The 11230-nt window shown below is 48.3% G+C and overlaps 5 protein-coding genes across 5 annotated transcripts; 2 read left to right on the top strand and 3 right to left on the bottom strand.

Annotated features, from left to right (window-relative positions):
- Positions 1 to 223: 223 nt before the first annotated feature.
- On the top strand, positions 224 to 665 carry PV06_11550 (uncharacterized protein; the record flags this gene model as incomplete). Its single annotated transcript, XM_016413242.1, has 2 exons — positions 224 to 261; positions 371 to 665. The coding sequence occupies 2 exons, from the start codon at positions 224 to 226 to the stop codon at positions 663 to 665; spliced, it is 333 nt and encodes a 110-aa protein (XP_016256376.1).
- PV06_11549 (uncharacterized protein) lies at positions 468 to 1612 on the bottom strand (the record flags this gene model as incomplete). Its single annotated transcript, XM_016413241.1, has 1 exon — positions 468 to 1612. One exon carries the CDS (start codon positions 1610 to 1612, stop codon positions 731 to 733), a length of 882 nt encoding a protein of 293 aa, XP_016256375.1. The 3' UTR covers positions 468 to 730.
- A 1581-nt stretch (positions 1613 to 3193) lies between these two features.
- PV06_11548 (uncharacterized protein) lies at positions 3194 to 4965 on the bottom strand. Its single transcript, XM_016413240.1, has 2 exons — positions 4849 to 4965; positions 3194 to 4771 (listed from the first exon to the last, which is right to left on the bottom strand). Exon 2 carries the CDS (start codon positions 4694 to 4696, stop codon positions 3254 to 3256), a length of 1443 nt encoding a protein of 480 aa, XP_016256374.1. The 5' UTR covers positions 4697 to 4771; positions 4849 to 4965; the 3' UTR covers positions 3194 to 3253.
- Positions 4966 to 7214: 2249 nt separating this feature from the next.
- Positions 7215 to 8203, bottom strand: PV06_11547 (uncharacterized protein). The gene has a single exon (XM_016413239.1). It carries the CDS (start codon positions 8088 to 8090, stop codon positions 7593 to 7595), a length of 498 nt encoding a protein of 165 aa, XP_016256373.1. The 5' UTR covers positions 8091 to 8203; the 3' UTR covers positions 7215 to 7592.
- Positions 8204 to 8862: 659 nt separating this feature from the next.
- Positions 8863 to 9922, top strand: PV06_11546 (uncharacterized protein). The gene is made up of 2 exons (XM_016413238.1): positions 8863 to 8915; positions 8970 to 9922. Exon 2 carries the CDS (start codon positions 9030 to 9032, stop codon positions 9483 to 9485), a length of 456 nt encoding a protein of 151 aa, XP_016256372.1. The 5' UTR covers positions 8863 to 8915; positions 8970 to 9029; the 3' UTR covers positions 9486 to 9922.
- Positions 9923 to 11230: the final 1308 nt, after the last annotated feature.

The following is an 11230-nucleotide window of genomic DNA, read 5'->3' as shown; positions in this document are numbered from 1 at the left end:
ACTAGAGACATCTGTCACGTGTCCGTGGCGGGCTTGGTGGTCATGATAGAGCGCGCTCCGGTTCTGAGGTTATAAAGAAGGGAAAGACATCAGGCCCTCCTGGAGGGTGGCTAACGTTTTCGTCACTAACAGCCACCTCCCTTTCTACAACGATAAAATGCCTCAAGAAAAATATTTCTAGGTCTACAAAGTTCAGTATCGCTTAGCTGTGCAAGATCCAGACATGCCGCAGCCAAGATATCACACTGTGGTCAGTATTAAGTAAGATTTGGACGGCTCTGGACTGATTAGCCCCTTAGATCTTTGTTGAGACGAAGGATGACAAAAGTGGATTTATTCACCATGTTGTTGGTGACTTGGTAACGGGCAGGACGTATCAACGAAAGTCAGGTCTCCAGCCCGAATTGTCTCAAAGCTTCTACCAAAAACACCTTCTGGGCAAAGTCAAGGCAAGCAAGTACCATACTTTTGAAACAATTTGCGCCCAACAACCTACTCCACACAAACAGAAGAAATTCAACCCAAAGACTATGAAGACAGAGCCAATCAAACCAAACGGCGCCTTCTACCAGCCCGGAGAGACACGTGTTCGACTGGTCAAATGCACTGAGTGGACTGAGGAACGTGCAATACCAGCTTTGCAAGCAGCGCAGATTCTTGAGTAGATTAGTCTATGGCACCTGTGAGAGTGGACTGATAAGATCAAGATGTTCATGCCTCCCTGGTATGACTACATGAAGATGTCATGGTATACAGGCATCAACGAAAGTGTCTCCACAGGATAAGGGTCGAGGAAGACTTCTACCATCAGGGGCCAGTCGCTATCCCAGTGGAAGCTTGTGTAGCATGAAAAGTATTCAAAGTAGTCGGGATACCACCCTGCGTTCTCCCAATCAAGTATTGTCAGCTCGACGTCGTCGTCTTCATTTTGGAGATGTGTTCGAGTGACGATAATATTCTTCTTTTGGAGATCGCCATGTGTGAGAGTTGGTGGGTGGCCTATAAGCGAGGTAGGAAGATGTTTCTGGAACCAGTTGACGCGAGCCATGTGTTGAGTGTTGTCGGCATAAATCTGGCGGATTCTTTCTACTAAGCCCAAGCAGAGCTCTTCCTCGTTATTGAAAGGACCATTGATTGTCGGTTGCGTTTCTGGAGTCCAGAAGAGAAAGTACGGGAGCGGCCCATGGCAAACACTCCCGTAGAAGGGAGGTGATGGTGGCGGTAGAGATCTCATTTCGTCCAAAATCTTCCTGAGCTTGTTCAAAATTATTGACTGCTCTTGTGGCTCAAGGTTTGGCCAAAGAGATTCAAGCGACTGTCCAGCAACGTACTCCATCAGCAAGTATGCGATGCCATCTTCGACATAGAGAGCGTATATCAACGGGATGGGAGTCGTGAGGTTTTGTTGAACAAAGATCATATTCTGTCCCTCTTGTATCCGGCGGCTTGTTTGTGGCCCATATTTAGCGACAAAGTAGTCTCCGACCCGAACAACTCTGGAGGCTGCATCCTCTAGCATACATGTTGCGTTCTTGATATCGGAAGTAGTAGGTAAAGGAACTGGTAGCAACGATGTCGGGCAGTAATATGGCAGGGACGGGGATTCCCACATCTTTCGGTGATAATGGATTGCGGAAACGGTCGAACTTGCTTTTTGATGGGACACCCTATGGGCTAAGCCTTGGCGCTTGGAGCGCCGAGTTATCGGATTAATATTTCTCCGCTCCGGTCGTTCTGGTAATGTGCACGAAGGAATTTGTGATTTACAGTATTGTAAGCTTTCTGGCAAAGAAGTTACTATGTGGGGAGGGCGGTTTCGGGAAATACTGTAGAACTTCTGTACACATCACGTGAAGATGGAAGACCACTATCTTCGGTGGACCCCAATTGATTGTATCTCGTCAGACTCGGCTAAGTGACCTTTGGTTTCTGACCTGGGTTTGCTTTTTGTACCGCACGAGGTTCAAGTTCAACGACCACTTCGATATTCGATCCTGATACAGTAACGTCTTGTTTCCACTGATTAACTGTTGTGCAACCAAATGTCGGGTTTGCGGAGAACCCCCAACCCATGAGCTGTTAGATTCGTGCTCATTTCTATCAAGGCCCAGCCTCTCTGTGGATTGTTGCGTTAGTGCAGTGTTAAAGCTCCCGTGTGTGCTTGAGGCATCCGCCGCTTGGTCTAGGATGGACTCAGCTTCTATTCGGTGTGTTTCAGTAGTGGCAAAGCTCTCGTTGATACTGAGATCATCGAACGCTCGGTGCGCAAAAGGGTTATAGCTCTGAGACGGGAGCATATTGCGGACAGAATCGACTGAAAGGGACCTTCTTGAGGCGCCACTTCGGCGGAGGTTTGACAGCCTGATGCTCGCAGATTCCGAGACCGGGTCATCGGGGCCAATGCGGGCGTTTTCCATTCGCTCTAGAGCGTATATATCTGAGATCGACTCAATGCCGGCGTCGAGGCAACGACGTTGTCGTCCCGATATCTGAAGCTATTTTGTGAAGGCCTCTAGATCTTCGATAAATTCTCTCAAGTGCCCCAGGAGCGCCTCAAACTTCGTCTGATTGACGATTCTCCAGGGAACGGCCGAAACGATGATTAGGATTGAAGCGGGCCAATCGAGAGCCGAATGACCAGCCCACTAGCACCCTCATTTGATGCCTCCACAGCTTATCCCAATCATCCCAATCATCCCAATCAAATGGACGAATTACTCTTGACAAACAATTTTCAACAGGGCATCGCAGTGCGTAACTGACTAGCCATAAGCCGGAGCACCATGGAACTCTGAGGTATTGCAGTGTGCAGTATCCCTAGGACCCTAGGACCCTGAGTTTCCCTGTGCACATCATCCTGTGGCACAATGCAGTATCTATAGCCTGCGTTCTAATTTGGAGTGGGATGCAAGCTTTGAGTCTTTTCTACAGTATTGTACGAAGAGGGTTTTCATCGCGTTTGCCGCGATAATCGTGTTTCTCTGACAGCTTGTCCACGGCTATTTGTAGTGCCTTCAATACTTGTTAGGATCGACGAGCATTCGTAACTAAATTCTCCACCTCGATGGGCTCTACGGTACGCAGACTACCTCTCAAAGGGTAAACTTGAATCAGGTTGTTCTACTTGAATGGTTTAGGTAATGTCCGCCTGCGGACAATTCTAATTGTTCGAGTGAACTCAATATATCTATGTCGCTAAATGAGTGGATTTCCTACTTCTCCCGAGTTCGCTGCTCTAGATGCGTGGCTATTTTTACGAGTACCCCTTTCTACTGGCATAAGCATCAAAGTAGACTTCCCATTCATCATTCTGGTCTTCAGTCATTTCTCCTGTTATATTTTCAGCATCTTTATATGCTTTTAGTATAATCTTCTTGAACCTCTCTCGAGTCATTTTCTTCTTCCCTTTTGTAGAATCCTGATCTGTCTGAGGCTTGTTTCCTGCCTTTCCATCCGGTGGTGGCGTAGGGGTCTTTTCGTCCGGCGGTGGCGTAGGAAGCTGTGTCTGACCAGGCTTCGGTACCTGGGTGGTTTCCGGAGGCGGAGTTGGGGACACGGATGTCGTTAACGGCACCGTGGTTGGTTCTCGACTCGGAGACCTCTTGTAGATCCCTTTCTCGTCGAATTCATCCGGCTTGATTGACTGATACCAACGAAGAAAACGTTCTGCCTGATTGAGTGCCATGCGGTACACCTCGTCTTCCGCCTTGATCTGGTCCCTTCGGTATAGTTGTCGAAATTGTGAACCTGTTTCCCACGTAGTTGCTTTTTCGACGAAGTCGGTCTTCCAATTATTCTTGAACTGAAGCTGTATGTTCACTTGAGGATATTTTTCTAGCTTTTGGTGTCGGCGTTCTTTCTCGGTTGGGTACTTATCGGTCTGCTTAACCTTTCGGGGATTCAAGAGTTCTGCCGCCTCTAACGGATTACCTTCAAGCTTCCCGTAATCCCAGACTATGTTCAAGAATCCTTGCACATCACCGAGTCTAGGCTTGGATTCCCCCTGTCGTCGAGGATAATCCAAGATGCGATCCTTCTTCTCGGAGACATTGACCAAGTCTCCTTCTTTGACGCCATCAGGAAGTAACAAGGTCGTGCTAAACACGAACCAGCCACATCTGCGAGGCCCGTAGCGATTTAGGTACGTCGGTGCATCGTCTCTGTTTCCTCTTATGCACTTTTTGGCGACCGTCACGCAGGGAGCTCCTGGAAAGAGTTCTGAAGTGTCGCTACCGGCTTGGAAGGGAATTGCAGCCGGATCGCTGTCCTGATCGTCATCTTCGGTCGATGCCTCGATTGACGGCCTCGGGATATTCGAGTCATCGGATGTAAAGTCCATAAAGTTTTCCGAGTCGTTCTCCATCGCCTTGAGATCGGCATCGATCATATCAATGTCCTTAGTTATTTTTTGCTCCTCGGTCTGACGATTCTCAGATTCCTCTTGTTTCCGTAGTTGTTCGAGCTGTCGTTGAAGGGACTCTTGTTGCTTTTTCTTCCTGTCATGCTGATCCTTTTTGTCGACCTTCCATTTTTTCATTTCATTTTTTCTTTCTTGATGTTTTCCCCTCTGAGTCTCGATCCTTTTCGCCCTACTTCTCGCATCTTGCGCAGCTTGTGACTCACCCTGCGTACTTGCACTGGTCTCTCCAGCCTTTCCGTCGGCGTGTCCTTTGGGATCGTTCCCAATGTCAGACATATTCGCCAAAAAGAATTTGAATGTAGGAACTTTGAAGACCGGTAATCGTGCCCTTGCCTATTTTATAGGATATTCCTAGAAATTTGGTCAGCCATACCTCAGGAAAAGGCGGTCTCAAAATATCAGTGGCCAAAAAGTCTTTAAGTGCGAACATTATGAACCATACTATGGCGAGGAACCTTTCCTGAGCGTAGTTAAAATGAACGGTCTTTGGTCATTCACTGGGAGCAATTCGTCCCGCGGGGCAGAATCGAAGATGCAAGCGTTCACATTAATTAGATGGTGGTTTCTACTGCTGCCTTCTGTGTGAGTCCTGGACCCTACTCCCTGTAGATTGACTAACATAGTGTTAGTTGGACTCAGTCGATACCGCCATCAGGTTTCATTTCACTGGGAAGCTTTTGGCTAATGTGGGGACAAAATAGCATAGCGGTCACCTCAGTAACGCAGTCGGAGCGTTCATCGGCTCTACCCAATACTTTGAGTGGGGCCCCTGACAGCCAGCTCTCTACTCCGAAGGTTACGCTCACTGCCACCAGCACTACCGGGACCGCCACGACGGCTGCGACGACAGCTAGCAAAGCTGCGACATCTTCAGAGACTACAAACACCCCCAGATCCGTAGTGCCGTTTCCACCCCCGGCAAGTGCACGCCCGTCGATCTCAACAACTGGAGGGGTCCCATGCTCGGGAGGAAGTGGTAACGGATTTACTGGCAGTGGCACTGGCGCTGGCACCCTCTCTGGAACAGGTATGAACATAAACACGGTGATGGCTACGGGCATAGGAACTGGCACTGGTGGGACGAACTGGTCGAACGGCACTTTTCGCTGGACCGCGCCAATATTGCAATCTCCCGCGGTATATGATTCGGCCGCTACCAGCAGAGGTGTCAGTTTTGTTTGGGTTACCTTGGTGACGGGCATATGCGTTCTATCACTATAATCGTAGATAGGCTATTAAGATAGTGAAACCAAATCTGTCACGTGGATTCTTTTGCATTGAGGTATGATAGACTAGATTTCATACTTGCTCTTGCACCGGGAGGCGTCCTGAGTCGCCAAATAGTGCTACTCTCAGTCCTTTCAGAAAAGCAGCGCGATGGCGCCCAAGATGATGGAACTGCTCCAAGAGTCGGCCCAATTCGTGAACGCGAAGGAAGCTCTGTATAGGTTGCAACGAATCTTCAGAATCTTCGGATTGATTGGGGGTAACCAATGGGTAGGGCTTGTCCGAATGTTGCGTTTGCGGTTTAGTTTTGTACGTGATGCGTCGAACAGTAGGGTCAGACATCTGCAAGGTGTCAATAAGGTCGTACTGTGCTCGGGAGGGATTCATTCACCAGTCTTTGCCAGGAATATGGCCAATCCTTGGAGATATCTTCGGAACTGAGGAAATCGGCACGACGGTCATCAACCACAAGTAGGAAGACCTTCTTGTTACATAACGAGTGGAGTTCATTGGTCTTCTTTACCACGCACCATTGTCGACGCCTTGCCTGCTCATATTGTGCCTTAGATTCCTTTTCCTCTTTTGTCGCTGGCTGGTCTCTACTGCGGGACTTCAATCTGGCATTGGAGCGTTTTTTGCTAAACCGGGCCATTTGTCCTCAATTGTTCCTCATAGTAAACCGAAGATTTTGGAGGCCCAAAGAATCTGGAAATCTCGCGCTGCAAGCAAAGGTTAGAGGCCCAGTGGCGTGAAAAATCTTGGTGAAGGTTCATTTCTAGCTTCACCACGCCTTGCTGTGGGAGTACGTCAGTATTGTAGCAAATTGTGTGACAATGGATGTTTCATATTATCCCGGAAATATAGTGGTTGCGGATCTGTCCATATGCATCCGCCGTCCTGGAATCAGCACCACTGAATTCAGAGGTCCCATTTTGCTCCCCAGCTCCAGACCTTCAAGGCGGGAATGCAATCCCGCTACTCAACGGTCCAGTAATAGGGTAACAGTTTGTCGCTAACTTTGCAGTAAAACCAGGGTCTGTTTAATGGTGATCGGAGCACTTAGCCGCCTGCCGTTCGCATCGAGCGGCAAGGGGAGCCGCTCTAGCCACCACTTAATCCCGTGTTTGCACAGTGTTGGTACTTCAACAAGTCATGTCACGTCAAATTTAAGGCTACATCAGATGTCTAGCTTCACGCGAGAGGCACCTGAAGGTATGGAGGATAGTTTTTTTGACCCCAACCTTTTTGGATTGGAACAGCCAGCGGTCAGTCCACCTGTCACTCCCACGGTCTTTCCAGAGCATGCAGACCTCTCTCAGGGAAGGTCTCAGAACATCCTGAATCATGGGTGGCCGAACGGTGCCTGGGAGCCAAGTCGTAGAACATCGAAGGAACCCCGAAGAGCGGCTGCGCAGCAACACAATGCTTCTGCGGCTCTACCGCCCAGTGGCTCGAAGACAGGACATCACTTGGTGAAACAATTTCTCAACGTGGCACAACGAGCGAGAAGCACAACGGATGAACGTCTCGAAGAATTTGAGCAGAGGTGAGGACAGAATGGTTACAGGCCGTGTTTATCCACTGACTTTTCTCTTCCGCCCCAGGCAAACCCGTCAAATTGAGGAGCTGCGAAAAAAAGTTGATCAATGCTGTCACAGCATTTCTCGGATTGAATCCAAACTGACTGACTTACAAAAAGCGCTGCAGGAAAGTGAGAATGGCAGCGAGATGATGATGCAGGTTGCTCAAGCGGCTAGTGTGGCACTTAATTCGATAATAGGCACCACAGTGCCATCGAACGCAACTGAGTAGAGTGCTTTGTTATACTCATAGAGACGTCCAAGCCTTTCACGCTTTTCGTTTCTTCCCTAGACCCGTACTTCCTGCTCTTGCATTTTAGGGCCTTGCCAGGCATGGTATTATCCGCGCCCCATACTGGAAGACTCTAGGTTGTATACATATTTTGCAGGTCTGCACGGCGGATATGTAGAGGGATCTTTAAAGCGGGAAGATTGAGGTAGATCGTGACGTATTCCACTGATCGTTGGTGAGGTGCGTGCCTGGATTCAGGTGGACTCTTTGGCATCTCTCCATCGGTTACTCCCTGCGACTTTAAGTCCCGTGGACGAGCAGTAAGGAGTCTTCGTATGATCGCAAACCTCGGAGGAACTGCGATCTCAAGTGGCGACCGTGAACTTATGGCGGAGATCACGCTCCCATTCCTCAGCCCGACATAACGGCAGACGTCTTTGCTGAGGAGGTAGCCTTCTCGACACAACATAGGATTTCTGTCATTTTGAAAAGGTACGATGCAAAGTCGGCACATGTCGATATGGTCCGAAAAATGTGCCATGACAGAATATTCGTCGTCAAACGGGCGACGGAGGACCTCTTCGTTCTGCTCGTGGAAGCGCACTTTCTGTCGACGAAAATGTTCAGGCATAGTTGGTGGAGGTTACTCCTTCAGGTCACGGCACAATGACGCGATCTGCCGCGTCTCGCAACCAAGGTTTTACTCCGTTCTTATTGTTGTTGTTGAAGTTCATTGCACTGCTGAGTTTATACTGTCCGTGTTCCGGACCACAGCGACTTACGTACAGGCAAATATTCAATAGTTACGGGTGGAAAAGGAAAGGTCTCTCGGAGCACCACGTATAGTATGCAGGAATCTGTGGATAGTGCACGGTCCTTGAGCTCCTGAATTTCACATAGACTTCGGCGACGGAGAGGCTAAAAAGTGTGGTAGTAATCCACAATACTGCTTAGAGCTCTTCTTATCCAGATTTTCTTCTGCGATGTCTCCTACGATGAATTACAAGACTGGTTTCCTCATAAGTCTCTTCTCTTCTTTTTGAACTTCAGCAAAGACAACGAAGCTCCTCTGACAGTGAATTGCAAAACCGCCTTCCTCGAAGAACTATTCTTTTCTGTGCTTTAGGTTTCGGTGGAGACTGGAGATCCATAGTTAGCTACATACGGTTTAATTATGTCCTAACCTTCAGCCAATAATGTTAGAGACTAAGTATACAGGTGACAGATTTTCCGTATCAATCAAAAGAATTTAAGAGCTGTCTGACAATCTTTTTTCAAATTGGCGGGATACCTAATTTGGTGTCACCGCCAACCGTAATTAATGGGGCAACTTTGCCAAGACTGCTGCCTATTCTTATTGAGCTCGCTCTTTTGTCACGCCCTCAGCATAGTTCGCACGTTGAGATAGATTCATCTCGCAATGGATTTAAACAACCTTATTGTTTGCTATGGATCGGTACGTCTCAAAATGAACAATCAATGAACCACTCGCTGACTTACAGTAATATAGCTTATTGATATTAATTTCGTTGGTGATTACTCACCAGGAATGTTCTAGGACGAAGAGGATATGGTCCTGAATTTTGAAGGGGGTTTCTGCTCCTTTTCAAACCCGACACTTCGTCTGATTCGATGCAAACTCCCGTCACAGTTAGACTTTCTTTCGACGTACGACGACATTCGCATATCTGTGTATGCGGACAGCCTCATACCAACCGACTTTCAACCAGCATACTGCATCAACATCTACGGCCCAAAGAAAACAGCAGACGATATTGGCGAGAAGTTTGGGGATCAAAAGCTTTACCTGCAAACCCCGACCCTACTGCATCCTGCTGTGCAGTACTACAACCCGCAGTACTTGACAAGGGACCCTCAAGGATTCACACCTTGTATCGGAACTCAGCCTGGTCACTCCACATTGCATGGTGTCAACTGCATTCACGGAACTGCAGATCCTGCTTCGTTCTTCGAATTTGCAGACGAGAGTAGTTCTTCTGGAACAAAGTTAATCATCAAGGCCTAGGAATGGCGCAAATACTGACGACGAAGTCGAAGAGGCTGGCGCTGTAGCAATCAGCCTTTTGCCCGAGCTACTGCAAATATCATTGAATGTGACCTTATCTTCATCAGCACCCCATGTATGTGAGGAGTATCGCGTAGATTGGGATGCCGTCCATGAAATCTTTGGATAATTGCAGACCACCATCGCTGCTGAATTCCAGGAGGCGCATCGCGTAACGTTCGGGTGCGAGGCTCCTCGAGCATACAGGGGCAGATAACAGCGCGATATCGTGCAACGTTGAATCTTAGACTTTGGACCCCGGCTGTACGAGGTAGACTCTAGCAATGCGTCATGTTTGGCGCGAGCATGTTGGCGGAAGCAGGCTGAAATGCGGCGCAGGGTCGACGGGCAGGATTTAGTCGCAACTGGCCCCCACGAAAAACGTGTAAAGAGTATCACGTGCTCGTAATGCAGATATGCTTCGACATGGTCGAAAATTGCGTTTACGTCATATTGATAGACCGGTCAAAGTTCTTGTCAGGCATGAAGGTATTGTGTGAGTGAAGATTTATCTCCAATACGATTGGTACACGGGTGGGCGGGCTGAAATGGATCTGGCCATTGCCGATCTGCTGACGTTCCATACTTGGACAACGATCATTTTAAATGTGTTTAGGTGAGGAAGGCGGTTTTGCAAGTCTCTGTATCACTAAGTATAATATGCACTTATCGCGTTGCCGCGATAAGGCAGACTAGCCTGAGGCGACCGTCCCTCGGACGAGGAAAATTAAACCTACCGCAAAATGGCAACAGCTATTACAATGGTAGTACCTGGTCATTAATTCACCAAAATGTCGATTAACCGTTGTGATGGGCGGACAGTAAGGAAAGTAGCCCCGCCCCTTGTCCTCAATCTCCTCCCAGCACCTTGATCATAATATCGTAGGCGTTCGCCTCGTCCGCAGTATTTCACTAAGTTCATATCCGGCGATGTTTGTGTGTATCATCGTACTCATTGTATCCATTGTCTTCAAAGTCCCAGGCGTGTTGAGGACTCCGAGATTACACGAAAAAGATCGGTTCAGCCTTGAAAAGTTTAGTTGACCTCTTTTATCTCACTTTATAACTTTGACTTACTATAAAGTCTGGCAAGGAGTTTCGACACGTTTCCGGTTTCCGAGTACATAGGCGGGCATGATAAACGGGCTTATCTCACTGGGAATGACCTACGATCGCGCTATCTGTGACCTGCCACAAGCAAACGTAGTGAGCTTTATAGTATACATAAGATCTCTTGTAGGGATCAGCGGTAGTATAGTAGTCCATCTCTAACGTGTCACACGGACAGACTGCTTCGAACAGGCTCATTAGGATCTATAACGGTCAAGGTGTAGGATCCTCGACCTCTTAAGCTCGAAAGATCTTCAATTTTCGAAAAAGAGTCTCTAGATAAGGTAGAAGGGGATTTAATAAGCTTGCAACTGCGTTGCGGGCCAGATCGATCCCGTTCTCCATTGCTAAGGCGGCCATCGATGGTGATTGTTGATCTATATTTAGCTGGGACGGCAACCAATACTATAAGGCCCTCGACCAGGCAAAGATGACTTGTCCACTCAGCGCATTCTTCCTCCCCTTACGCACAAAGCTTTCGCTGCTAAGGTCTATAGCCTAAGTGGCTGGCGAAAAGGGAGCATATCTTGCATGATGACTGCGACCAAAGCTTCTACAGCCAGGAAGCGCTGCAGCAGCACCTCCGCGATTCGCCG

This window comes from Exophiala oligosperma, assembly GCF_000835515.1.
Source record: "Exophiala oligosperma strain CBS 72588 unplaced genomic scaffold supercont1.40, whole genome shotgun sequence".
In the NCBI taxonomy this organism is placed as follows: Eukaryota; Fungi; Ascomycota; class Eurotiomycetes; order Chaetothyriales; family Herpotrichiellaceae; genus Exophiala; species Exophiala oligosperma.
This window is presented reverse-complemented; position numbering and strand designations above follow the sequence as displayed.

Excerpts from the sequence above, each read along its gene's own strand:
- PV06_11546 (XM_016413238.1), top strand. The coding sequence starts at position 9,030 with ATGGTCCTGAATTTTGAAGGGGGTTTCTGCTCCTTTTCAAACCCGACA.
- PV06_11548 (XM_016413240.1), bottom strand. The coding sequence starts at position 4,696 with ATGTCTGACATTGGGAACGATCCCAAAGGACACGCCGACGGAAAGGCT.
- PV06_11547 (XM_016413239.1), bottom strand. The coding sequence starts at position 8,090 with ATGCCTGAACATTTTCGTCGACAGAAAGTGCGCTTCCACGAGCAGAAC.